The sequence below is a fragment of the Pteropus medius genome, unplaced genomic scaffold, assembly GCF_902729225.1.
Source record: "Pteropus medius unplaced genomic scaffold, Ma_sr-lr_union100, whole genome shotgun sequence".
Taxonomy (NCBI): Eukaryota; Metazoa; Chordata; class Mammalia; order Chiroptera; family Pteropodidae; genus Pteropus; species Pteropus medius.
In genome coordinates this window covers 786779-814299 of record NW_024342468.1, presented here as the reverse complement: position 1 = coordinate 814299, position 27521 = coordinate 786779, and the positions used below count along the sequence as shown (strand labels likewise).

Below are 27521 nucleotides of genomic sequence, written 5' to 3'. Positions count from 1 at the left end.
CTTAGGAGCAGAGCTTCAATACACATGAAACAAAAACTGACAGTTAAAGGGAGAAACGAAATATACAATGATCGTAGAAGATTTTAATACCTTTCTTATAGCGATCGATAGAACGATTAGACAAAACATCAGTAAGGTTGTAGATAACCTGAACAATACTATAAACCAGTGGTCCCCAGGCACCAGGGACCGGGGCTCCTATGAAAATCTGATGCCTGCTGACCTGAGGCGGTGATGCTGGCGCTGGGGAGCGGCTGCAGATACAGATGAAACTTCGCCCACTCACCCACTGCTCACCTCCTGCTGTGCAGCCTGGTTCCTAGCAGGCCAGGGACTGATACCGGTCTGCGGGCCCGGAGGTTGGGGACCCCTGCTATAGACCATCTCAATGCAACTCGTGTTTCGTGTTTATAGAATACTACATCCAACAACTGCCAGTACCATTTTTTCCAAGGACCCAAGGGCACATTCAATAAGATAGGTCCTGTGCTGGGCCACAAAGCAAGTCTCAGCGTTAAGAGGATTTGAAAGTATTTCAGCTGGACTCTCTGACCACAATAGAATTCAATTAGAAACCGACAGCAATGATATATCTAGGAAAATACCAACTATCTGGAAATTGGCACACTTCTAAAGAATTCATATATCAAAACTAAAATCCCAAGGCAAATTAGAAAGTATTTTGAACTGAATGACAGCGGGAAAGCGATGCGTCAGAATGTGTGGGACGCGGCTAACGCGGTTCGAGGAGGGAGACAGAACTTTAAACGATCGCCTTAGGAAACGAAGATCCCAGATCAGTGACCCGAGGCGCCACCCTAGAACGCTGGGAAAAAGTCAGCGAAGTAAACTCAGAGTAAACAGAAGGATGAAAATAATAGAGGCAAGAACAAAAATTGTCGAAATAGAAATCAGACAACAGAGAAGATTAACGAAGCCAAAACATGGTTCTTTGAACACTTGACAAAATGGACAAACCTGAAGAGAGACTTATCAAGAAAAAAGAGGACACAGCAACCACGTCGGGAATGAAAAAGGGGTAATCACACAGGTCACCAAACGGGTGTCGAGAGAGCACCATGGCAACCTGACACCAGCAAGTCTGACAGTGTAGATCAAACAGAAATTTCTTGAAAAATACAACTCTCGAAAACTGGCACAAGAAACAGGATCTGAATAGTTCTATATCTACTAACGAAATTAAATTTGTCATAAAACCTTTCCTAAAAGAAAACTCTATGCCCAGACGGTTTCACTGCTAAAGTCTACCAAACACTCAAAAAAGAAAATAACACCAACATTACACAGAGTTTTTGAAAACAGAGGTGGATTACTGCTCGACTCATTTGATGAGGCCAGCAAAAACCTAATACCAAAACTTAAAAAGTTACAAAAAAGGAAAATTAGAGACCAATATCCCTCATGAATAGAAACACAAAAAAATCCTCAATAAAATATTATCAAATTAAATCCAACAATGTATAAAAACACACATTATGATCAAGCCGGAGCAGGCAAGGTTGGTTCAATACTCAAAAATCAGTCAATATACTTCTTCAAATTAACAGAATACAGGCGAAAAAACATATTATCATTTGAATATAGAGAAAAACATCTGACAAAGTTCGACACCCATTTAAAACAAAACAAAACAAAACAAAAGACTCTTAGAAAACTAATAATAGTAGAGAATGTCCTCAAATTGATAAAGGGCATCCATGAAAAACCTACAGCTAACCTCATACTTAATGCTAAAAGACCGAATTGTTTCTCTTTCATCCCCAAGATCAAAAGCAAAGTAAGGATGTCCACCTCTCCTTAGTATTATGCTGGTCTTAACCAGAGTGATAAAGCCTGAAAAAAAGAAAAAGAAAAATCATAGAGATTGGAAAAGAGGTAAAACTGTAGAAGGTATGATTGTTACATAGAAAAATCCCAGGAAATCTACAACTCCTAGAACTAATAAATCGATTTGGTAAGGCCACAGGTTACAAGGTTAATACACAGAATCGATTGTATTCTTATCTACAAGCAGCGATTACAAAATAAAGCTAAAACTAAGATCTTGTTCACAGTAGCACCAGAATAATGGAAAATGCCTAAGAATAAATCTAACCAATGAACGCCAAAATGTCTACACTAAAAATTACAAGGCACTGCTGAGAGGAATCAAAATCCTAAATAAGTAGAAAGATACACTATGTTCGTTGACTGAAACACTCAGATTAAGAGTTCTCACGTCCATCCATAAGATTTACTGCAATCGCAATCAAAATTTCAGCAGGCTTTTCTTAAATGTAGAAAGTGACAAGCTAATCATGAGAGCATCTAGAATTAACAAAACAACTTTTAAAAGAAGAACAAAATGGAAAGACTTTACCTGACGTCGAGACTTACTATAAATCTACGACACACCGGACAGACAGTTCGTTATTAATGAACTAACAGCACGCGGAGAAGGCAGCCTTCAAGAGTGACAGGGCAGAGCCCGCCTCCCTTACCTTCTCTCCCCGAGTGTCCAGGGCCTGGCTGCATGTGCTGCTCTACACGGCCCCCCACCTCCCCACCCCCTCTCCACCCCCCCATCCCCCCCCTCAGTTTCCTTATCCTTAAAAACAACACGGGCTTGGAGGGGGGGCGTTGTGCCTGCAAAGTGCGTAGCCTGCCACGAGTGGTACATTGGCTGCTACTGTCTGAAGCTAGAAGGTGCCCAAATGAGGAGTGTTCTGGCCAGTTTGGGGCATGGCAGCTATTGGGGAGTGAGGGCCACACTCGGAGTTGGTAAGGTTTGATCCAGAGAGGTGGGCTCTTCCAGGAGGCCCCGGGTGGGGGTGCTGAGGGATGGCTGATCTACTGGAGGGTGAGGGTGCCAGCCAGACTCTACCCGGGTAGAGACCTGGTTAGATGCTCTCAGGATTAACAGGGCGGCTCCCAACCTCACCTACCCAGCCAGGGGCTGGAATTCTAAAATAAGGAAGGCAGCGCCCCCATGAGGAACACGTGGGGGAAGTGTGAAGGGGGTCTGCGCCAGGGGCTCCCCAGCACCACATGCTGCCTCACAAGCTCTCAGCCCACATCCAGCACCCCAGCTACCTAAAACCCTGAACCAGCGCTGCATATGCAACCACGAAGAGGCCCCAGCCTGCCAGCCGGACAGTTCCACACATTTTTTTCTGAGCGCCAATTTTTTTCTGAGCCCTAGGCTCAGAAACACAATTCTGCACACATACCCAGGGAAAATACCATGATTTGAGCAGGTCTGGATCCCCGTAGGACTGCTAAGTGGATGAAGCTTGGTGGGCGAGAGGTCCAAGCAAATAGCAGTGACTGCACGGTCAACAGCAGCTCCCATTATTAAGCATTAATTAGACGCCAGGTCCTGCGCCCGCAGACATGACCCCGGCATTGACGCCGAACCAGCATTGCCACCACATGAACTCGGGCTGTGTGACCTCACAGGCATGTGACTTAAACGCTCCATACCTCCGTGTCCCGGTCTGCAAAATGGGGCTAATGCTTTGTAACAATCGTTTTAAAAGGATAAGAGCGAGCGTCCGGCCGGCTGGGCTCTGTTCTGGGAGCTTCGTTCCAGTATCTCGGGTCATCCTCCCTGCCCTTTTCTTTTTCCCTCCCCATTTCACAGGTGCGAACTCTGAGTCTCACAGCAGGTAACCAGCAGGTAACGGGAGCCTCAGCTGGCAGATCCACTGAGGAGGCGGGGCCCTGCGCGATGCTGGCGCGCGATGCCCGCGGGGCCGCCAAGCCTCTGCCCCAGTTAGGGAAACAAAACCTGCAGCTTCCCCAGGGCCCCGCCAGGGCCAATGCCTGACCCGATGGCGCGGAGATGGGGCTGCGGAGCAAACAACTGCGCTGGCGGGGCTGGCGGGGCCGCGGCCCGGGCTCTCGGACACCGGACACCGGACACCGGAGCTCTGCGGGCCGCTCGAGCGGAAAGGGGCGGGACGCGGCGCCGAGGTGCTCAAGGGTCGAGGGTCAGGGGGAGGGGGCAGTGGCGGCTGGTAGAGTCCGGCCGGACCCCGCTCCTCTTCCCCGTTTCCTGCGAGGAAGCCGGTGGCACAAGACATCTAGGTGCCCCCCCATTCCCCCCCACACAGGTTGTGGTTGGGGGGCCAGGCAGGGCTCTGCACTGTCCGCGGGTCCCGCGGCCGCCCCCCCCCCCCCCCCCCCTCAGCCTGGCACTCACGGGGAAAAAACGGGGGTGTGCTCCGAGGCTCGCGGTTCCCCGCCCAGGCCCCCTCCTTCCGGGCCTGGTGCAGGGGGACTGGGGGGAGCCGGGCTGGGGGGGCCGTCGGGGCTCCCTGAGAGAACCTTTCCGCGGTCCCGCCTCGCCTCCCTGTCTTTTGGGCTCGGCGCCCTCACCCCACCCACCTCTGGTGGCCTCTAAGTCAGTGGGGGCCCGTCCCCTAGCCGGGGTCGCCCCTACCCTTGCTCTAGGGACTTCAGCCTGGCCAGAGGGGAGAACGTGGTCATCGCCAGAAGAAGAACGGGGCGTGGGGGAGGGGAGTGGAAAACGCCCCCCAAATTGCCACTGCTCGGCCCGCTGCCTGCCCTGGGGGGTGAGGTGGGGCCGCAGGGGCTCCTGGCCCACGCCAAGGGCCCCCTCGCAGCTCTCCCGCAGGGGCGCCCACAGAGCTGGCGGGGACATGGCCGAAGCCTCCACACTTCTGGTTCCCCCAGTGTGGGGTGGGGGTGTCCCAGGACAGGGCCGTCCCAGGGCAGGGCTGGGGCCCCGCAGAAGGAGCCTCCGGAACTAGGCCGGTCGCGCCCCGGCCTCCCCGCCCGTCCGCCCCGCAGCCCGCCGCGGGGACCCCAGGAGCCCGGGCGGGGGGCGCTCAGCGTGCACGGGTCCCCGTGCCCTTACCTGGTTCCATGGCCGGCGACGGGGCTCCCTGCGCCCGGCGCCTCCCGCCGCCGTCGGGCCCGGCTCCGCTTTCGCCGCCGGCTCGGGTTTCCTGGTGCCGGCTGCGCCGCGGGTTAATAATTGACCGCCTGGGTTACCCACGACTGTGTCAACAGGTGGCTCCTGTGCGCCCTGGTGCCGGCGGAACCTGCATGCCGCCGCCCAGCCCGCGGGGAGGGGAAGGCGCTGGAGAGGCTTTGCCGGGTTGGGGGCGATGGGAGGAGGGCAGCCGCCGGGCAGAATCGAGAAAGGGCAGGGCGATATATGCAAGTGCCCAGGGGCCAGGAAGGCGACAGAGAAGCCGTGGGGACTTGGGCAAACTGGACAGCACAGCTGCATGTACTTGAGGCCAACAAGGCCCGCGGGGAGTCATGGATAGCTGCAGAATCGCAACTAATAACAGTGGAAGGAATGAGGGAGATGGAAAATCACCATTAGGACTTCACAGTGATAATCACCTGTTAATAACTGCCACAGGCAAGAGGCCCCGCCAGTGGGTGCTAAACTTAGCAGTGAAAGTGGGTGAAACACAAAACAATACCTGTGCAGTCCCAAAGTACCTCTTGCAAAATACTTAGTAAATACAAAGGGAAAACCAGCAAGGTCACAGTGGTGGATCCTGGCAGCACAAACTTACCAGGTGATCGAGGTCAGCATCACTAGTAACATGAAGACATCATGGCCACCGGGGTGTGGCACTGGGGGGGCACGTCTCATCTGTGGCGCCCCCCCCCAAGAAGGCGCACACCCAGTCACACTCAAACCTTTGACAAACTCCTGGTGAAGGGCTCCCTGAAACATTGTCAGGTCTGTACCTTTCATGGTTAGAATTTTGATTTGGCTCAAAGTCTACTTTTTTTTTTTTTGGTAATTTTTTTTTTTCTGTCATGCACTCCATGTGCTTTCTCGTCAAGTGGTTTTAAAAGCCTTTTATTTGAAAATCATTTCAAACTCAGTCTGCTCAATTTCCCCATCAGGAAAATGGGGTAATGATGGCACCCGCATCACAGGGGTTGTTGGAGCTAAAGCTACAGGGAGACCAGCCCTGAACATTCCCTGAGCAGACAAAACCGGTTCCTTGGTAGAAAGCGTAATTTAGGTTCCTCTGCAAGGTTAACTTGACCTGGGTCTTTCCTTGTTATGCCTCTGGAATCATAAACAAAAAGTTTCCCAAAGTCGATGTGAGGTAACTACTGGCCAATTCCTTATAATTTAGGAAAATTCTATCGTCATAACCCATCCGTGGGAAGAATAAAGTCACCGCCTCCTCACTGAGTAAGTGGCTTTATGATAATGCACCTCTGGGCCTCGTTCCACGTTTTGATTTGAGCCCTCCCAGTTCAGAACTGTCCGGCGTGTGCACAGTAAACTTTTACTAATTACGACTTCAGTGATTTGTCGGTTTTGCTTTCCGAGCCTTTGATGGGTTGCGAGACTTTATTGCTGTTAAGATACGGAACGAACCTTGTTTCACGTCACGCTATCCAGCCACAGACATCTCAGACCAGAAGAGCAAGTCCCAGAACGCAGAAGCAAGGTTGTCCCTGGGGGAGGGGCTGTGAGTGATTCTAGCTTTACTCGCGTGCATTTGTGTGGATGCCGTTTCTGCTATGAGCGTGGGCTACTTCTGTGATTAGGGAAATGCTACTTAAAATGTCAGGCACCTGGTCAGCAGGAAATGCTACTTAAAATGTCAGGCACCTGGTCAACTCTTTAAGTGCTGAGTGCCAGCTTGCGTTAGGTAAGAGCTTAAGGACGTGTTTGGAGTGAGCTGGCTGGCGTTTTGCAGGTGGCTAGATGGCTCAGGGGCCGGGGGAGAAGGGCAGCCTGTGGTTCCCGTGCTCTTATGAACTTGGGGTGGGGGATCGGTGAAAACAGGAGCAAAGAATCCCGGAGGGCGGTCACCGATCACTCTTACAAGGTCTGCCTCCCCGGTTCTGAGAAACCCAAATCCCAAAGTGGCAACATCATTCAACAACATCGAATGCTTACTGTGCATGGCAGAGAGGGTCAGCCGAGTAAGCCAGCCACTGCCCTGTCCTCATGGCACTTTGGCGCTCTGGACAAACATCACATGGGTGCTCGTAGGATCTACTACTTAATTGTAGCTGTGTTAGGTGCTTTCCAGAAGAAATACAGGGGCCACTGAGAACATAGACTAGGCCCACCTGGTCCAGCGGGGGCTGGAGCCTCTTTGGGGAAGGGATGCTGGGTAGAATCAGCCAGGCAAATGTGGGGTGCGGAAGGGAGGTGTCCAGGCCGGGGGGCTTGGAGGGCGTGTGTGAGGAGAGAGGCAGTGGGAGTAGCTGGTTTGCATATGAGCTCCCTTTGCCGTCTCTAAGAACTGGCTGGCCCAGGGAGGGGCAGTCTCTCTCTGGGTCTGTAAGGCCAGAGCATCAGGAACACAAAGATAAGAAATATAGTTGATTAACTGTGAGGCATGGATGCCAAACGGACAAATCAAAGAGAACACCCAACAGGCACCTTCTGTGGCCCGGCCCTATGCCAGCCCTCCGCGTGCTTTTGGCCACGGCAGCCTCACTGTGCTATTCCCCTGTCCAGAGTTTTGCTCAGCTCTCCCTGGTACTGCGTCTGCATCCACTTTGGCCACGCAGCCTGCAGAGACCTCTTACTAATGTCTTCACGCACACGCACGCCCTTGGCAGCAGCAGCCCAGAGCCACAACAAACGCTGACGACAGGCTTTGTCTAACAGCCCTTGTGATCAGCAGTCTCCACTTCCTCCCAATGCCTGTGTGCCTTATGTACCCCTTTAGATAAGAGCCCCAGGGGCTTACCAAAACGGCATTACTTGGTTTGAATTGGCCAATCCAGTCCTAGCCCGGGAACCCCATAGCACTCCACCCATAGACTCTAATAAAGGCGTGAGCCCCAGGTCCTGCCTCTCTCTGTCTGTACTTTGCCTTGACCTCCCCGTGTGACCCCTTGAGGTGTGCTGTGGACTTCCTCCAGGACCTGTGAGTGATCAATTTCTCCATTTCATTGTCTCTTGTGGTCTGTCGTTGAACCTTGCTCACCTTCCAGCATCCTGTGCTCCACTTAACAAAAGTTAATTTAACAAAGTCATACCATTCTCCCCACTGCTCAGGAGAGGCAAGCTTTGAGCTCAACTCTCACCCCAGAGCCTGGCCCCAACCCACATTCACTACGAACAGGTAAATGGCCCTCCCCGTTTTGAGCTCCTGCCTAAGTTTCTCTAAGGAGTGGCTTCCTCATGCTGATCCAGCTGCCCCTTCATCAGCTTCTCTCTGTCCAGGCCCACAGGGCTCAGGAGGCAGAAGTCCCCTTGCATCCCTTCCTCTCGATCTTCAGAAGCTCCCTGTAACCCCTTCTGAGATAGGTGAATACCTCTGAAGTTACAACAGCAATGACTTCGCCTGATGTCTGCATGTTACTCTGGTCTCTCCCGCATCACATGTCAGCATCATCAAACATTCATGGAATGCTCACGATGCATTAGGAGCTGGAGCTACAGATAGTCTTGATGCCTTGGGGAAATTGCTACAGTTTGAGTATATCGCTATTTGCCTTCTCTGTGCCAGGCACTGGGGGGACAGGTGGAAACCAACAGGCCCGGGTCTCTGCCTTCTTGGCTCACAGCCTGCCTAGTGCCTGAGTCAAAAAAGTCATCCGATGACATCTGCCCACCACGTGCTGGGAGGTTGAGGAGGCACTTGCTGCAGGAGACAGTGGGGGAGCCAGTGAAGGCTCTAGTGGGGGAGCCAGTGAAGGCTCTAGTGGGGGAGCGGCTGGGTGACACGATCTGGGCAGTGTTAGGAAACTCAGGTGGCCAGTGTAGAGGACTGGCTGGAGGAGTGAGCGGAAGCGGGCTAAGGCAGTGTGATCTGACCTGTGTGGAGGCAGGAGCAAAGGGCACCGGACAGGTGCTGAGGCGTGAAGGCCCCGCTGTTGGCGTGACCGCACGCGAGGCGGCAAAGCCGGTGCCAGATTCCCACCCAGGCCCCGGAACTCAAGCGTCCCACCGGCCGGCCCTGGCGCTGGCCCACGCACCCACGCCAGCCCTGCAGCCCCAGGCACCGGAGTGGGGTGGGGGGCCGGATGGAGGGAAGCTTCTGGGCCGGCCGCGGGCCTCGGCCTGGGAGGCTGCCCGGCGTCTGAAGTCTCCCGCAGCCAGCCGTGATACTGAGTGGCTTTTGTCCTGTGCAGCTATAACATGCAGCACGAAGAGCGTGGGGCGCCCAGGAATCGCCGGCGGGCAGCGGCCGGGCCCGGCCTACGCATGCGCAGCGCCCGCCGCCTCGGACTACAACTCCCGCCGTGCCCCGCGCGCGCCCGCCGCCCCGCCCCTCGCCGCGGCGTGCGCCCCCCGGAAGTGGAGCTCCGGGGGGCCGTCTCCGACCTTCGCGCGGGGGCGGACGGGCCGGCAGGTTTGGGGAGGCGACGGCAGCGAAGAACCCGATGCGGGCAAGCGGGGCCGGAGATGGCTTCGGCTGGAGGCGGCGACTGCGAGGGCGCCGCGCCCGAGGCGGACCGGCCTCACCAGCGGCCCTTCCTGATCGGGGTGAGCGGCGGCACCGCGAGCGGCAAGGTAAGGGGCTGGGCGGCCCGTCGGGGCCTGCCGTGTCCCCTCTGCCCCCGGCTCCCCGGGACTCCGGGCGGCCAGATCTCGCCTCGGTCCAGAGCGCCGAGGCGCCCCCTCCCGGGCGTGGGCGGGAGCTCCGCGGAGGGGCTGCGGCGCTGGTGGGCCAGGCCTGGGCCGGATCGCTTGCCTCGGGCTTCCCCAAAGCCTCCCCGCCAACCTGGCCCCTGGGCACCCCCAGGTCCATGTCGCCCCTGCCAATGCCCCACGGCCCTCCTGCCAAGTCCAGCCCTGCTGTCGCCGGCCTAGCGGGCAGTCCCATGGGGGGACTGCTGGGTACCCAGGACAGGCCCTGGCCCCGCGGAGGGATGAGCGGTTTCAGGGGGTATTGTTTCTGTGTTCCCAGTCAACTGTATGTGAGAAGATCATGGAGTTGCTGGGACAGAACGAGGTAGACCACCGGCAGCGGAAGTTGGTCATCCTGAGCCAAGACAGGTTCTATAAGGTCCTCACCGCTGACCAGAAGGCCAAGGCCTTGAAGGGACAGTACAATTTCGACCACCCAGGTAGATCTAGAGATCCTGTGGTGGGAGGCGGGGAGGGCACACCACGGAGGGTGGGTCGGGGGTTGCACAGGGATGCAGAGACATCCGAGTGGTTCCATGGAATGGCCCAGGTGGCCCGAGGTGGAGGCCAGGTGGACTTTGCTGAGCTCTCTGGGTCTGGAGACCATGCAGGAGCTGCTGGCTCCCTGGGTTGGAGCCAGTCAAGAAGTCTGCCCCTCTGAGGGGCCTTTGGGATCATCATGGTGATCTCTTACCTTCTCATTGTTAGGGGCACTTGGCACACACCTGTCCAAGGCGGCCTTTCCTTTCTCCACCTGCCCCAGGGCAGAGTCCCCGAGAGGCCAGCAGTGGGGAAGCAGTGGATAAATGAGAAAGAGGCCCTGACGCCTCCAATTCTGGGTCTGGGTGGGGGCCAAGGCAACAGGTGGAGATGGGGTCGAGGAGGCCAGGCTGCCCCCGTCCGCTACTACTCTGTGGCTGGTTCCCATCTTCATACCTTTCCTGGGACACATGGGAAGAAGTCATTCGGTGGTTATTTTCCAGAAATAGAAACAGATGCCTAACCCACCTACCTCCCAGCACTAGTTGATCCGGAAATCCCTGTGTCCAAACTTCTGGGTGGGGCAGCCGCCTGGGCAGTGGCACTGCCGTGGTCAGCAAGGACAGGTCTGTCCTGTGGCTTGCAGGACTGCGGAGGGCTCTGTAAATGTAAACTGTAGCGGCAGCTCCGAGTCCAGGTGTTCCTTAGGGTCATGGGTCCCACTGGCACCAGCTGTGGGAGGTTGACCCCAAAGCAGAGGGAGTTCTCTTCTGCCCCGGGACACCTGGATTGTCTGGCCTTTTGTTCCATCCCTGCAGATGCTTTCGATAATGATTTGATGCACAGGACTCTGAAAAACATCGTGGAGGGCAAAACTGTCGAGGTCCCAACCTATGATTTTGTGACCCACTCAAGGTAAGCAGGTGGTCCCGGGGCTGGTGAGGGGCTCCCCTCCGGGGTTACTCAGAACGCCCTGGCCCTCTGGTTTCTGTGGACACTCTCTGCCACCATGACCCGTTTCCTCCACGGAGGCGGTGCATGGAGACCATCTCCTGCTGTCACCTGACAGGTTACCCGAGACCACGGTGGTCTACCCTGCAGACGTGGTCCTGTTCGAGGGCATCTTGGTGTTCTACAGCCAAGAGATCCGGGATATGTTCCACCTGCGCCTCTTTGTGGACACCGACTCCGACGTCAGGCTGTCTAGAAGAGGTAAGGGGGACGCAGCCTCCGCCCGTGGCCACAGCGGGTCTCGAGTCCCGGGGTCTGAAGGTCACCGTTTTGGTCCTGTCCCGCTGCAGTTCTCCGGGATGTGAGCCGTGGGAGGGACCTGGAGCAGATCCTGACCCAGTATACCACCTTCGTGAAGCCCGCCTTCGAGGAGTTCTGCCTGCCGGTACCCACCTTTTGCTCACTCGGAAATGCCTCTGTCCCTTCTCTGAATGACACGTGGCACCCATCCTGTGGGAGCCGACTGTGGGTGATTGTGCTCTGATTTATAAATGGATTTAGCATCTTATACCCAAGTACCCAGGGAGTGGTCCCCAGCTCTGAGGTTCTCCGCCCTTGCCCCCCGTGGGCACATCCCCTCGCTTCTGGCTTTCAGCCAGGTCACCTGCATTGCCTTCCCCGTGACCCCAATGGCCCCCAGAGACTTCTGCTCCGGCCTGCTGTGTCCCCAGGGTGCTTCTCGCCATCTGATGGGCCTGGGCCCTTGCTCACTCTCCGCCCCTCTTACAGGGCGATCTCCACGTAGGAAGGGATTTATCTGTTTGCGGCCAGGAACACCTCCTGGCATGGAGCAGGCACTCAGTGCCACCACCCTGGTTTCCCCCCAGGCTGTTCCCGGCTGGCACGGAGGTCCAGCCGCCTGGCAGAGAGGAAGCGCTCGGTCGTGTGGACGTGCGTCCTTTCCTCCGTGTTACTTTTCTAACTAGACAGGACTTGCGGCTCTGCTCAAACTGGAATGTTTTAAAGGGAAATTTAATAATACTTTGCTTCTTGGAGGTAAAAATACAGCACAAAGGAATTAAAACCAGGGTTTCTGCTTTAGATAAGTAGGACAAATAAGCTGTCTGCTGCTGTAATAAAACTTTTAATTTTACATTCACGTTCTGGAAAGTAACTAGGGAACTAAATTTTTAGACTGTTAACAGTGGACACCAAATCTGACCGTGGAGGCAGGTGCCATCCTTGGCCAGGGCCCCAGGAACTGTCTTGAGCCTCCCTCCCTCTCCACGCATTGTGTCTAAGCGGACCGTGTCCCTCCCCGTCCCCTGCTGGCTGTTAAGACTGTTCTCTGCCCTTCGCTGGGCTCCAGCTCTGCTCCCCTTCAGTCTGCATCTGCGCCTCACCGGCCAGCTAGGCTCTCTGTGCTCATGCCTTCCCTGGGGCTCCACTGCCCGCAGACACAGCTGCCCTGGGACTTGGTCCCTGCCCGCCTCTGTGGCTCAGCTCTTGTGACATGCCTCCTTGGCCCAAATCCCCACACCAGCAACACCAAACTTTTTGTAGGTCCATCCCACGCACCACACCAGTTCCTACCCCCCCAACCTCTGCTTTGCCTGATTCAGGTGTGTCCTCTTCTGCAGCATCTGGTTGGGGTCCCTGCACCACCCAATGTATCTCTCTAGAAGAGAGGCGAGGTTGCTCAGCATGGGACTGTGGCCGTCCTTGCAAGGATTAAGTACGTGGCATCGGGTCCTGCTCGCTCCTGCAGGGGAAGCACACGTCACATGTCCTGGCGGCTGCCACGCTTCCCTCGGCTGATAAATTCATTTGTTAGCACAGGTCGCTGTCTCGGCGGCGGTGTTGGTAGGAATAAGCAAGAACAGCATTTCCGAGACGCCAGGAGAGATGCCATTTCTTCTGGCCGCCTCCACCACCTTCTGCCTCACTTCCTGGAGCACCGTCCCTCACGCCTGGTCGATAATTACCCCAGAGCTCTGCCTGCCCCCCACCTGCCTGTGACAGCCATCTGGGCACCCCAGGACATGCTCACTTGCCACTGCTTCGAGCCCAGCCCTGAGCAGCTTAAAGTCACCTTGAGAGAGGGACAGATCCCTATGAGACCCTCTTTTTTGCCTTGCAGACGAAGAAGTACGCAGATGTGATAATCCCTCGTGGGGTCGACAACATGGGTAAGGACCAAGCCTGACCCCTCTGCCTGTTCCCAGGGCCACAGGGCGGCTCCAGCCCAGAGTGCTACTGAGAAGCCCAGTGTGAGGCCTGTCTGTACATGTGGCACAGGTTTAAACTGTACTTAAAATACATTTAACGTGCCGTATACCTTAAACTGACATGTTACATGTCAGTTACGTCTCAGTAAAGTTGGTGGGAAAGTACAGTTATAGCAAACTGTTGGGCAGGGAGTCACTGTCAGCAGAAAGTCCTTTAACCAGGCTGTACGTGAGCACAAACCCTCGCAGACCAAGCGGGAGGTCTGGTCGCGCTCCCACCCCGACGTGCGTGTCTGCCGAGACTTGGCGCCGGGCAGACGGAACCAGCGGGGCTTCCTGGCCACATGTGCTGGGGGCCGGGCAGGTGTGGCCAGCGAGCGACGGCAGCCCTTCCTCTGGCCACAGCCGCAGTGGGAGCGGAGGTAGCTAAGTGGCTCTTGTCTCTCTGCCGCAGTTGCCATCAACCTGATTGTGCAGCACATCCAGGACATTCTGAATGGGGACATCTGCAAGTGGCACCGCGGAGGGTCCAATGGGCGGAGCTACAAGAGGACGTTTCCTGAGCCAGGAGACCATCCTGGGGTGCTGACCCCCGGCAAACGGTCGCACCTGGAATCCAGCAGCAGGCCCCACTGAGGAGTGGTGCTCGGCCTCCTGCAGGACCCCAGGAGATGCCCATCAGCCCCCACAAACGCACTGCTGCTTCCTCTGTGGCCCCTGGCCGGCCAGTGGGGGGTGGGTGAGGGCGTTCCCCACCGACGCGTCGCTCCAGCTCACTTTGCTGGGATGTTGGTCGGCAGGCCTTCCTGGTGTCTGCACCTGCTCCCTCGTGGAGGGTCACGTCCCTGGGTCACACTGGGAGTGCTGCAGGTGGTGTGGTGAGTCCCTGGTGGCTGCTTCCGGGAGGAACACAGGTCACGTTATTTTGGGGAAGACAGGAAACAGCCTGGACACTGTTCCAGTGATTGTGAGTGACCTCACAGAGACTTTCTACTAAGATCTGTCTGGTTGTCACACACACTTACGTGTAACAAAGTCTGAACAAATAATACTCTTTTTGTATGCTCCACGTCCAAACGTTTCCTAACACCATACTAGTTGTGACCTATCAGCCCACTTTGGTGACCCGGTAGTGGGCTGCGACCCAGTCTGGTGCACTGACCTAAAGAGCCAGAGAAGCACGCCCCCCGCCCTCCCCACCCCACCGTGCTCTGAAGGCGGGGTGCAGAGCAGCCTGGGGGACAAGCGTTTTTGGTAACCAGCATCACAGAAAGCAGCCTCCCTGTGGGTGGGTGTCCAGGTGCCTTTGGACAGGCCTGCCCTCGTGTAGCCGGGGGCCAAGGCGTGTGCCGCGGCCCAAAGCGAGCCCACCTCTCTGCGTTCATCCAGAGTCCGTGGCCTCACGAATCCCTGTGGTCTGTGTTGTCCCGTTTTGTCTTCCCTCCCACGTGGTGGCCATTTCTGTAAAAGTGCCCCTTTCCCATGGCCACCAGCCAGACTCCAGGGGCATCCTGGTTCCTTTCTGTTGAATTGTAACTAGTACATAACGTGCATCAGCCGAGTGTGGCAGAGCTCCGTGGCTGGTTTCTGGTGACTGACAGTTCGTCAAGCATATTATGTCCTTTTTGGAGAGAGAATAAATAACACCAATACGAATACCAATTTGTCCCTTTTTAATTACATCAAAAGAGGCAACTCTGGGGCAAGGAAACGTATGGGTGACACAAACCTTGACTATAGAAGGTGCTGCCCACACACATCTCGACAAACGCACAGGGGCTGAAGAGTCAGCCACCGTGACGGGAGGCCCCCCCTCCCATCACCCCAGTGGCTCATGACACTGAACTGCTCCCTGGGGACCGGGACTCCAGCTCAGTAGGTCCAGTGGGTGTGTGGGAAGGACCAGGCCCGTCAGCCAAACCCCCATACCTGCAGCACCCAGATGTCATCAAGACTGGCCCGCCAGGCTGACCTTGACTCCCTGTCCCCGCCCACTCCCTCCCTGCCTTTTCTCCTTGGCTGAGTCCTATGCTAGCCGCTCAGCTCAGCACAGCATGTCCTGGGAGTTAGTGGACACGGAACATGTTCTTTACTTCCTGGAAAAAACGAACTTTGCTTAAATGAGGTGCCTGTCAAAGGGCTGTTAAGAACAAAACCAGAACAGAGCCTTTGCCAGGCCTGGCCGGTCCCCTGGAGCCTGGAGCACTCCCATCGTCACAACTCGGCAGAGACGGCTCTACCTTGTCCCAACCCAGACCTGATGTTCTTCACTGTGTCCTGTCCTAGTACTTCCGGATCAAGATGTCCCAGCTGTCCTTCCAGCGAAGGGCCCTGAGTTCGCTGGGTGAGAGCGACCTGTCCCCATAGGTCAGCGGGCGCAGCGCGTTGAACACGTGGCAGGCGGCTGAGTACCATGCCACCACCAGGGCGCTGAAGAGGCTGCTCTGGATCTGGGACCTGTGGGTGCCAGACCAGGGCGCAGGCGTGAGGGGCTGGGTCTTCCTCCCTGTGTCCTCCACCTCGCGGCATCTCAGCACCTGTCACCTCGTGGTCGCCTACCCCAGCCTCTGTGTTCCTCCTGCCACCCGCTACTTCATCCTCAGCCCTCTCGCATGCTGCCTCATGCACCCGGCACGGCCTTCCTCACTCGCCTGCTTCTAGAATCTCCCCCGTCTAAATGCAGATGCCACCGTGATCACACCGCAGCCCTCCTGGGATACTCGGAGGCTGCTAACTACCAAAAACCAGTCCACGCCCTTTGCCCGGGCCTCCAGCTCCGGCTCTGGTTTACGGCTTTCCGTCCGGCTCACCCCCGCCCTTCCCCCACAACGTCCGACCCGCAACCACTGGCTGTTCCAGGACGCACGGCACACCCCTCTGTCCCCAGCCTCGGTCCCTGGTCTTCTCAGCCACAACCATCCTTCCCGCTTCCCACCCACGTCAGCTGTCTTCACCTCCCAGCCAACCATGGCTTCACCCTCAACCCGTGGCGCCTCTTCTGTGCCTCTCATGACCATAACCCACTCCATGTCACACTGAAACTGTCACTGGTGACTCCCTGGACCCCCGAGAGGCGTGACCGTGAGGCCCATACCTGCACAGGTGGTCACTGATGTGCTGCAGGACCACGGGGAGCAGGAGGATTTGGAAGGTCAGTGCGGGCAGGTAGTGGTAGAGGAAGAGCGTCTTGTCCATCAGGAAGAAGGGCAGGTAGTTCACGGCCCAGCCACCGACACACAGGGCCCCGGCCAGCACCCAGCGCAGCCAGCAGTCTGGGGGAGAAGCTGTCTTCAGCCAGCACCGCTGACATGGGCCCCACCTGTCAAGGCTCTGCCCGCCTCGGGCCCTGGCTGACTCGTCCCTAAGTTACACGCACAGGCTCTCAGTCTGTGACTTCTTGTTGGGCCCTTCCTGGGCCCTTGCAGACCAGGCCCAGCCTCTGCGTGCTGGTCACAAGATCCCACGGGCCTCATTGCCTGTGGAGCAGGGACTCACGGGGACAGCAGAGTGAAGGTGCCTCCGGGCCCTGCCTGCCCTGGATGTTTACTCCTTTTCCATTTCGAGGTGGTTTTAAGTGAGTTTCTGTATCAGGCGAACCACCAACACCCATGGCCCAGCTCCTACGGCTGCTCTGTCCTATCCAGCATTGCCAGGGCCTGCGATAACGAGGAACCAAGGCTGTGCTACTGTCCTGGGTCACAGAGCAACTCCTGAAGCTCCCTGGAGAAGCCGTGAAGGCGATGGGGAGCTGAATTGCAACATTCTGTCTCGAGGGAAACAGGAATAATTTAAGTTCCCTGGGTGTAGAGACAAAGAGATCACCTTAAGGTGACCTGCACTGACCCTCGGGGAGGTCACAGATGTTCCTGCGGCGTCTGAGCAGGTACCAGAAAAAGAGCAGGGCGTAGAGCACGGTGGCCAGGCCGGCCGAGGCCCAGATCACGATGTTCCCCAGCAGGTGGATCTGCGCCTGTGAGTGACAGGGAGATGCTGTCAGCAGGCCCTCCGCCCCCAGGGAGCGCCCTCCAGCCCTACTGAGATGGAGGTGCCTGCTCCTGACAGACCCTTTCCAAAAGTGCCATGGTGCTCTTAACCCGGGAGCAGAGAGATGCTTTTTTAACGACAGAGCTGTTCCTGCGGGGAATGGCAGAGTGAGGCAACTAAGGACGACTTCCCGGGGCCCTGCTTCCCGAGTGCTCGCTGGCACTTCTGGGTGGGCAGGGTTTTCACTCCGGCTGGTCCACTGCATGACGCCGAGCACGGCTCAGGTGGGGCCAGCACCACATCGCTCCAGGGCGTGGAGGGACCGGACGTGTGAACAGCTCAGACGCCAAGTGCCGTGCGGGAACAAGGAGGGTGCTTTAAAAACCACTTTTGGTGGAAAAGGACAATGCGCTCCCATGAAAGCAGAAAAGCCTGGTTTCCTTTGACATGTAGATGTGACCTCACGCTTTGGTGTCTGAGGAGAGTAACAGCCTGTGCTGCCGATGTATGTAGAGAGCAGGAGTCACAGGCCTTTGTGAGGACGCACTGCAGAGCCAGGACGTGGCGCCCAGCAGAGGACCTCGGGGCACGAGACGGCTCTGACGGCGGCTGGTGCCAACACTGCACTTACGCTGGTCCTGGGGTGCAGCCAGTAAGCGATGTTGGTGTCCAGGGTGACCCAGTCCAGCGGCGTAGAGCTGTACTTGTGCTCCGAGTCGTCGGTCCTCACTGTCAGCATCCTCCACTGTGACAAAGCCAGAGAGGCCTCAGAGCCTTCGCCACTCAGGATTGGTCAGAGGTCAGAGCAAACCGCTGCCCTTCCACGCGGCCTGTCCACCTCAAGTCCCTTTGGGTCGTGTGGCAATGGTGTGCTAGGCCGATGGGCATGCTTGTCAGGAGACGTGATTCTAATCTGATTGTGACCGTTAGAGATGGCTCCAGTCACCTCGTCCATAAATAAAGTGACCGGCCTCAGTGCTAAGAGCATTTTCAGACCCGGGACCCCACATTTGTGGTTCTGACGGCTCTAGGGATCCACCATGTTGACCGGGGCCCACCTGACTTGACCTGGGGGACGCTGAAACGTACCCTGGCAATGTGGCAAAGCTACGTGGCTGCAGAACCTCCTGACTGCAAAGCCACAGTCCTGAAACTGGCAGTGCTGTGCTTGTCACCTACAGCAGAGGGAGCGACACGCTCCTTCACTGCTGCGTCAGGTCCTAGCTTAAAGACGGACGGACGTGGGAAGGTAAGGATCCCACAGACCGCGGAGCTTCCTCTGGGGAGGAGCCGGCCCCGAGAGAGCAGTCACGCCTCCCTCCGCGGGTCACCTGCAGCTCTGAGAATCTGGCCATGAAGCTCAGGTTTCTGCTGATGTCCATCTCGGTAGGCGAGTGCAGCTCCAGCTCCCTCTCCTTCTGTTCCTGGCCTGACGGAACACACCGGAACCCAAAGGAACGAGAATGGGGTCGGGGCAGGGGGTCACCGCAGAAAGCTGGCTTCCCCACCCTCCAACACCCCCAGCGACTCCGGCACTCCGCTCAGCCTCCCCCTCGTGAAGCCACCGGCGAATGAGAGCTTCGGGCTCTCAGGGAGCCTGACCTGGCCTGCACAGGGCCCCTGGGGGCCGGTCCCTGCCCCCGGGAGCGGCAGCTGGCAGGTGGCACTCACTCTTGCCGTAGCGATGCTCCTCCACGGTCCACGCGGCGCTCTCGTGGTGGCCCCGCGACAGCTTCTCCCCGACCACTTCCAGCTGCCGGAAGCCCCAGTCAGGGAGGTGCGCCCCACTCACCTGGAGGGCAGACGGGCGGACAAAAGGCTGTGACGGGAAAGCCCCAGCCTGGTCACCCCCACCGCCAGCCGCTGGTCGCAGGCAGACACTCCTCTGTGGTCTGCGCATTAGGGTTCAGTGCTAAGTCATGAAAACCCTGCCGCCTCTGGGGTGACCCGTGGTATCGACATCCAGCAAACATCCTGCCCTAGAAGGCGTGGTCCGGCGGAGTCGGGTGCCCAGGTCCTGTGGGCTTGGGGCGCAGGCCGAGCCAGCCGGAGTGTGCAGGTACCTTGAGGACCGCAGAGGTGTTGAGGTGCACAAGGCGCACCTCAGACAGGATAGTCTTCCAGATGTCCGTGTCCGCGTCTCTGTTCACGATGTCCTGCAAAGCACGCCTGGCGGTCAGGTCGCTTTCGTGCCCGGGGCCCCTCTCCCACGAACGCGAAGGCCAGCCGCCGAACACCAGCACCGAGCTGGCTGGTAGTGGGACGAGCGCCCGCAGGATCAGGCGGGCCGAGCCGCCGTGACAGCCACGCACGGGCAGCACGGGGCAGCCCCAGGGACCCAGGCCCCTCACTGCGGTCTGGGATGCCTGTTCACCCAGAGGGCTCAGACGGCACAACGGAGGTCAGGGACTGTCCCTGGGAGGTGTCCTTGCTGGACTCCTGACATCGGGCAATAAAAAACATCTGAAAAGCACTTGGCGTCATCCTCGTCTCACGATGACCCTGTGAGGTCACGTAGCTGAGAACCAGAGAACCCAGGGGCTAAGTGGGAGCTGGGCCCAAGGGTCCGCCTGGTCATCAGCTGTCCTCCCTCTCCAGTCAGGCTGGAGGGGCCCCCAGCAGGGACCGAGGAGGAGGGGGGCAGGGATCAGTGATGAGACCTCAGCAGCAGGCCGGCAGCCCGGGAGCGGCTCTGAGGAGAGGCTGGCGCAGGGGCTGGCGCGGAAACCCCCAGGAGGCGGCAGCGTAGGAAGGCACCCGACACCCACAGCACGGGGCAGAGGGACGCGCCCCCGCGCACGGAAGTGGGATGCTGACCCCCGCCTTGCTGACGGCCTAGCAGCTGCACGGGCTGGGGGTGTGTTAAGTGGGGGCTGCTGGAGGCTGGGAGGGAGCCTGACTCTCGTGGAGACCCCAGCACCGCTGCGCGGGCTGAGGCTGCACGCACGCTCACGCCCTGGACTTCAGACGGTCCAGTAGTCTGTTCACATAGCATTCCTCCCACACCCTGGCCCAGGATGCCACGTGCAGCTCTGGAGGGCGAGGGGGACTCTAGGGGGACCACCTTCCCTGGGTCACTCGGAGGAAGGTGGCTACCAGCCCTGCTGCCCCAGGAAAGGGCGGTCCCCAGGAATCCCCCCAGGAAATCCAGTGACAAGGGCACTTGTCACTGCTGAGTGAGGGTTGATAGGAGAAGCACCACAGTTTACGGCACATGGCCGGAGCCTCCTACCCTGTGGTCAGTGACCTGGTCTTGGGGCTGAGTGAATGGCCAGCACCCAGAGCCCAGCACGGGGCATTTACCACCACCTGTGAACCCGTCCTGACCCAGGAACCGCTGGGTTCCCGCAGTCCACAGAAGGAGTGGTCTGTGCTCCCGTGAAAACGTCTGCGCTGCAGCTTCTTTGGGGCTGAAAACCCCTGACCTGACTCTACACCTGCATCGAGACTGTTCCACGGGCGGTTTCAGAGCGGTGTCAGCGTGTGTGTTGACAGCCCCAGGCCCGCCCGCCCAGCGGGACTCACCAGTTTCCAGAGGTTCTGGGCAGGCATGGAGATGTTGTAATCCACGTAGCAGGAGACCTCCTGTGAGTGGGGGCTCAGGGGGGCGGCCACGTCATGCCTGGAAGACCGAACAACGCTCAGGGCCCCACGCCCCAAAAGGCCGCCCGCCTCCCCAGAGCAAAAAGCCGCTTTCACAGGCAAAGCAGCTCAGCCTCAAAGGACAACCGGCCAGAGTCGCTACTCCCAACCTGGAGGGCAGCAGGATCCAAAGCGCTGCTCCTGCCCCGGGGCTGGGAGAGGAGCCGGGCGGGGACCCCAGGACTCGGACTCACGTGTTGAGGAAGCGGGTGGTCATGCCGTGCACCAGCTGCACCACGTCTCCGTGTCGCACGGGCCTCGGTGGGTTGCTCACCTCCAGCCGGTGCCTGGGGAGACACAGGCTGGCTGGACCGGCGAGCCCGGTGCCCTCAGCGACCGCACGTCTGCGGTGTCAGGGCTCCGAGGCCTCACATCGGGGCGATGTGGGATTGTGCGGCCGCCCAGCCACTGTGTACTGCCCACGAGGTGAACGCGTGTAAAACGCAACACAGACATCCTGTCCCACTCTTTTCTGAAACCTAAAGTCACGCTCCAAGCTCCGGGTAGGGTCCTGTGGGCCATGATCACGTGTTAGCTGCTCTGTTATCCACAAACGCCACGACGATACACGTACTGTGGCTGCTCAGAAACCCTTCTCCGAGAGATACACTTCTGTCCAACGTCCACTCAGCGAGAGTGGACACAGGGCCCGTCGGGGCCTCGATGCTGGGCCGGGCGCCGAGCACAAGGCTGAACAGCCAGGCAGGGCCGGCTGCCCTGTCACTAATGTAAGCGGAAAAGGCAGCTGACAAATGAGCAACCAAACCAACAGTCAGCAGTTGTGACAATGGGTGCAAGGAAGCCAACGGGACAGTGACGCAGAGGAGGACGTGGGGCCTTGGAGGGTGGCCGAGGCGGCCTCTCGGAGGAGCCTGTGGCTGGGGTCGTGCCAGGCTGGGGGGCAGGACGTGCAAAATGCACTTCCTAGAAACGCAGAGGGCGCTGAGTGCCGTGAGCAGGAAGGAGGCTTCAGCCAGGCTGCGGGCCACGCAGGCCACCGTGAGGGGTCTCGGCCTCTCTGTGGGAGCGATGCGAGCCTGGGAAGGGGCTGGAGCAGCAGAGCGATCTGTCTGTGTTTTAGAAGACCGCTCAGGGGGCTGCTGAAGTCAGTGCCAGGGGAAGTGGAAGCAGACGGTTAGGGGGAGGGGGGACCTGGATGGTTCGGGGTCCCGTTCGGAGGCACAATCAACAGGGCAGGCTGCTGGACTGGATGTTGGGAGAGGCGGTGCGATACCTCCCTCCGTGAGGCCTTTGCAAGAAAATGGCTTTCGAGAGGGGGGTTCTTGTTTCTGTACGACGGGGAGAGGGAACGGTGGCCCGGGGGTGGGGGCAGGGAGGGGAGGAGTTTGGGACAGGCCTGCAGAGCAGCCGGGAGCAGAGACTGAGTTCATTTCTGAATGAGCTAACCCCGACACGGCTTAGCACAGAGCTGGACTCAGAGCTTCCAGCAGGGGCCTCATCTGGCCAGGCCAGGAGGTGAGCTCCATCAACTCCACTTGAATGAAAAAGGGAAAAAGCAGCACACCCTGCCCAGAGCCCCAGGCCCTGCACGCACCTCCCGGGATCCTTGACGATCCACCAGTTGTTGACATCTTTGAAGGGGTAACAGGTCACCTGCTGCTGGTGCGAGCTGCCTCGGCCATTCTCGTATCTGCACGAAGGAGCCGACAGACATGTGTCCGCAGGGGGTCGGCGAGGGGCCAGTGGGCCCTTCTCCTGAGGTCCATATAAACCCCGCCCAGCCAGAGGCCAGGCAAATAAGGATAAAACAGACAGGGAGTTCCATCGAAGAGGGGCGAGGGCAGGGAGCCCCCAGGCAGCACTCGCGTCACTAAGTGACTGGTGCCAGAGAGCCTGGGGCCGTGCTCGGCAAGCCCCTTGCTGGCTCACACGCAGGAAGGACCAGACTCACTGATCGTTAGGCCAAGAGCTCAAAGTCTCACAAACCCCTGCACAAAGAGTGAACGCTGCCAACAGCAAAAATACGCAAGAACATCTCATAACCGTCCGACTGAAAGGGTCTCTTTCCTTACATCATGGGGTAGGTACTCTGGTGAGAATGAAGCCAGCAGGGCACAGGCTTGCCGAAGGCATTCTTCAGAGTGACCTGGGAACCGTAGGCCACCTCCAGTGGCTGGCCTTGCGTGACCCGAGCCAGCCCTCCCTAAGACAAAAGCAGAACCGGGGAAACTGAGAAGGAGAGAGAACCCCACTAGCCTCCCTGACGGCCCCTCCCACGTGGCGATTATTGCATAACTAGCTGCAATGGCACATGCCATAACCCTGTCGTATCACATCACGTAGACGTAACTGCAGCCACCACTGACTGAACGTTGCCCCTGAGCCGTCCACACACCCTCTCGCGTCATCCAGCCCGGCCCCCATGATGACAGCAGTTATGACTGTTCAAGAGATGGGAACACCGAGACAGGTGAGCTCAGAAATTCACCCAAACACACAGAACCAGCGTCGACAGAGCCAGCATTCGGGAGCAGGTCCGTCTGACTTGGGTCTACGTTCCTAACTGCCTCAAATGGTGTAGTTTACCCTTTTTTTCGAGTTTGGATGCATGAACGCGAGCCGAGCCTGCCCTCTGAGGCACGTGCGCCCGCCCGGAGGCGGCGGGACCTCCCAGAGTCTCCCGCGGGTCGCCCCTCGCTCACTCCGCTCCGTCGGTATAATCGCAATCACTCGCACAGATGGAAGCGGGTCCCCCATCTCCTGCTTTGGTTTTTTCCTCCAGTGCTCACTGGACAGTGCTTACGTCGCAACCTCTGAGCCTGCGGGGCCCTCTCCGAGGTGGCCGTGGCCCCCTGCTTACCTCCAGGCTGGCCTGGAAGGCACTGGACATGATCTGGTCGTGGGGCCCAGAGCGGTAGAGCAGCATCAAGTGGACGTAGAAGAAGAGCAGGTACATGGCGACTGGCACGACCACGAGAGCCGCCACTCGGGCCAGCAGGTGACAGAGCACACGCACCTGCCAGGGGAGGAGGAAAGCTGTGCCCACGTCACAGTGCAGGCGCCCAGAGCCAGCAGCAGGAGGGCCGATGCCGATGCCCACAGGGCGGCTCGCCCGGGCCTGCCCTGAGGCCCGTCCGCCAAACGCTCCCGCCCCGTCCACCTCCGCACCCCACACCGGCCGGCCATCGCCACACTCGCCATCAGCACCCACGTGTGACAAAGTCCGGTCCCCTATCAGATGCCAGGCATGGACGGCAGCGACTCCGAGCACCAGCAAGTAAGTGGAAACCCCTACGTACTTGATGCTGCGAAGACCGATGGGGAGGAAGTCAAAGCGAGACACAGCACGGGGAGGGCGCAGGCGCAGCCGCGGGCCCAGGGACCAAACTCACCCGACTGCACAGGAGCAGGCCACCCCCGTCAGCGTCAGCCAAAACCACCAGCTCAGGGAGAAAGGCCTGGGGGCAAAGCGGAGAGGCAGAGCTGGGGACAGCTCCCTGAGTGTCCCAAGGAGCCACGTTTCTCAGACACCTCTTGGGGTCGGGGGCTGTACTGAGCTTCAGGTGCAAGAAAAATGAACCCTCACCACCCAAAACATCAGTCTCGGCAGAGTTTCTCTTTTCGGCCAGACATTTCTCCAGTCAGATGAAGTTACAGAAAAGCGAGGGTGTGTTTATGAAATCACAAGCCCAAGGCCAGCCTAGGTGGCCGAGACCATGAGCGAGCAGCTCCCAGTATGAAGTGGCATCAGCCCTTCTCCGGTGGACAAACCACCGACTCTTCTTCCCTCACTGACGAGGAAGGACACACCCCCTTTTCCATACCTGTGTTTTTGAGAATTGGAGAACTTCAAGTAGGACAGCACAGCCAATAGATTAAAAAATATGAGCACAGATTCCAAAAGCATCAGCCTCGACTGAGTGATCAGAGCGTTCTCTGTTGGAAAAATGACATACGTCAGTTGTACGAAAATGAGAGCAAACGTGTGAAGATGAAAACGCCCACACAAAAAAGCAGACGTTCTAAATGTCACAGATCGTGAAGGTGGGAAGTTCGGGGTGGCTGTAAGGGGACAGGCTCCAGAACCATGAAGGCAGATTCTTAGGAGTGAATCACGCCTACTGGTACCTGTGTGACCCTGGGCAAGTCAATGAACTTTTCTGAGCCTGTTCTTATTTGCAGAAAGGACACCACCTGGCGGGCGGCCATCAGTGCAGGGCCTCAACCAGAGCTGTCACTCAACAAACACCTAGTTCTGCATGGCAGTTAATGTTACTTGTTCAGGAACCTGGGCTGAAAGGCCCTTTCTGAGGACTACCCACCTACACCCTCCGCAGTCCCTCTCAGCCGGCTGGGGCCTGGGAGGTGATGAAGCCACGGAGGTTGTCAGTGAGTGACAGATTTGGTTCGAGAGCACCTAGGCTCGCTGCTGGGGCCACCCGCTTCATGTGGCCGCAGTTCCTAATGCTGTCCGTCCACCAGTTCCGCAGCCCACTCTGGGAGCAGAGTGACTCCCAGAGCCAAACGTGGAGGGATCAGATGACCCTCCTCCGTCCTGTGAGCAGAAGCTGCCACAGGGGCCCATCCACTCACCCGAGCTCTGTGGGCCACACATGGGAACGGACCGGAGGCCAGTGCTCGGTCACTCCCCTCGCCACACCAAAGCAGGCAGGCCTGGGTCTTACCAATGAGCATGAGCAGAGCAGCTCCCATGGCGGCACAATGGGAAAAACGAAGCTCCCACAAGATCTGGTAGGCCATGGGGACCGACAGGGCCCCCGCGAGGGCCGGCAGCAGGCGCAGAGACCACACAGGCACGTTGCTGCTGTACTCTAGGAAAGCAAGCACCGCGGAGCTGAGTGCACCGTGCACCCCACGACAGACCACAGGTGCTTCCGCACAGACTCTAAGACGAAATTCCTAAGACTGGGGACCCCATCAGGGACTGCGTGTGCAAGTCTGGCTTTGAAATGAGCTTCATACACTCAAAGACCAGCTCCCGTTAGGCACAGGAAATGATGGCCGTGGATCTGAACTAGCTAACGCTGTATTTACAAGTTTATCCCACCCAGTTCCAAAACCTCTGTGGCAACATACAAAATTTAAATGCACAGAAGGTAACCGCAATCAGCTGCCACATAGTGTACTGTGCATACCACAAAAGTAGGAATAAATTATTGTAACTAAACACTAAGATGTTTCCCAGGCTTTTCAAAAATCACTTGTATTCAATTTATCAGGCCTTGGACTCATTAATAAACCACCGTCGTTAATTCTCATGGTAGCCACCACCTCTCCATTCTAACATGTGCACGTTAACGAGGGACGTGACAAGGATCTTTTACCTGCTCCAATTCTGTTCCACAAAAAGTTACCATCGAAGCCTCCTAAATAACCTAAAAAAAAAAAAAGAACCAACCAGTAATGATGCCTTCCAGCAACATTTCAAGAGTGCCAAACTGTGGCCCGTGACAGGAAAACAGTGGTAAATAACAAGATGTGGATTCTGCCCTCGAGAAATGTCACCTATAAGTTTTAAAGGACCCTACCTCCCAAGGCCAGCAGCATGTGGCCAAATGGCGGTCCACTGCCATCCAGAAAGAAGACCCGCTTCATGTAAAAAGAGATGTACTGCCCATAATACACTTCATCGAAGCTGAAAAACAAAACAGGTCATATTTCTCCATAATCGTAGCTGTGAACAAGAGGCACTCTCCCTAGTTTTTGGTTTAGGGGTGTACCATTAGCCAGCCTACTGAAAGGCCTCAGGGACACAAGGCTAATCCCCTTGTCCGCCAGCACATCTGTGGCTAAAAGTCAGAATCGGACCTGGTGACCCAACGGAACAGCTGCAGGTATAAAAGGGAGACACGTAGGAACCGATGACAACAAAGGTTTTCAGGTGATCACAAGAAGGAACTATCTTTTCAGGCCTGAAAATGCCTCTGTGGTTGTCTGGTTTTTAAGAATCCAGATCTTTTAAAGCTATAGACTGAATTATTAATGAATGAAATGATGTCTGTGATTTACTTCAAAAGAAAAAATCACCCACTGCAGGGAGAGGGGGTGGCTGTGAGTTGGTAACTGCTGAAGCTCGGTGATGGGTTCCCTGGTGAGGGGGTCATTATACCATTCTCCCTACTTTTGTACATATTTGATGTTTTCCATAATAAAATGTGAAAACAAAAAAGGACACGTGTATTAATCGGATAATAAGCAGTCCTTTGACAATAGAAACAATCATTTTTCATGACGAAAGACATGCTAAGGTCAATGAGGACAAATTCCTCAAGCTTCCATCCTCTACTCTCCAGGTTTTAAATGGTCACCTGAGGATACTGTACCTGCTGCAGAGCTAAGACTGAGCAGGTGGACCGGCAGGGGCTTTCCCAGGGATGGCTCAGTCTCTCCTCTAAATCACCCAACACCAAGAAGCCCGGAATTTCGCCCCCCCATTTACGCTACTTAAAAAGGCACTTCCTGTCACCACACTGAAATCACAGCTCTTCTCAAGTCACCCTGTTTGGCTTACACCACAGCCCTTGGATAGGTGAGTTGCCACAGTCGGCTTAGTAACCCCAGCAAGGTCAGGCCACGATGTTCAAGTTGACATCAGCTGTCACCACCACCGGGCGCTGCAAAAACTCCAACATATTGTAGAAATGGAG

At 57.2% G+C, this 27521-nt stretch overlaps 3 protein-coding genes across 5 annotated transcripts in view; 1 reads left to right on the top strand and 2 right to left on the bottom strand.

Moving 5' to 3' along the window:
- Nucleotides 1–4892, bottom strand: part of PRRT1B (proline rich transmembrane protein 1B) — an 11770-nt gene extending 6878 nt beyond the window's left edge. The window contains exon 1 of the mRNA XM_039862993.1: nucleotides 4883–4892. Coding sequence (XP_039718927.1) covers nucleotides 4883–4892 — 10 coding nt within the window. The remainder of the gene's footprint in view (nucleotides 1–4882) is intronic.
- A 4373-nt stretch (nucleotides 4893–9265) lies between these two features.
- Nucleotides 9266–14924, top strand: UCK1 (uridine-cytidine kinase 1). 3 transcript variants are annotated; one of them, XM_039862912.1, is made up of 7 exons: nucleotides 9267–9490; nucleotides 9888–10047; nucleotides 10906–11002; nucleotides 11157–11299; nucleotides 11389–11483; nucleotides 13179–13227; nucleotides 13721–14924. In XM_039862912.1, the coding sequence occupies exons 1-7, from the start codon at nucleotides 9383–9385 to the stop codon at nucleotides 13900–13902; spliced, it is 834 nt and encodes a 277-aa protein (XP_039718846.1). In that variant the 5' UTR covers nucleotides 9267–9382; the 3' UTR covers nucleotides 13903–14924. The 3 variants fall into 3 exon arrangements, with proteins under 3 accessions (XP_039718847.1, XP_039718846.1, XP_039718845.1); XM_039862911.1 differs by having other exon boundaries at nucleotides 10909–11002; nucleotides 13721–14922; XM_039862913.1 differs by lacking the exon at nucleotides 11389–11483 and having other exon boundaries at nucleotides 9266–9490; nucleotides 13721–14922.
- POMT1 (protein O-mannosyltransferase 1) lies at nucleotides 14923–27521 on the bottom strand. Its single transcript, XM_039862910.1, is given in 20 exon segments — nucleotides 14923–15723; nucleotides 16361–16538; nucleotides 17110–17236; nucleotides 17882–17995; nucleotides 18582–18679; nucleotides 18922–19042; nucleotides 19314–19406; nucleotides 20776–20872; nucleotides 21087–21179; nucleotides 22448–22543; nucleotides 22926–23056; nucleotides 23714–23869; nucleotides 24065–24158; nucleotides 24246–24311; nucleotides 24678–24789; nucleotides 25539–25685; nucleotides 26199–26249; nucleotides 26403–26509; nucleotides 27386–27446; nucleotides 27449–27521. Coding segments are annotated over 20 exon segments (2175 nt in total). The 5' UTR covers nucleotides 27507–27521; the 3' UTR covers nucleotides 14923–15548.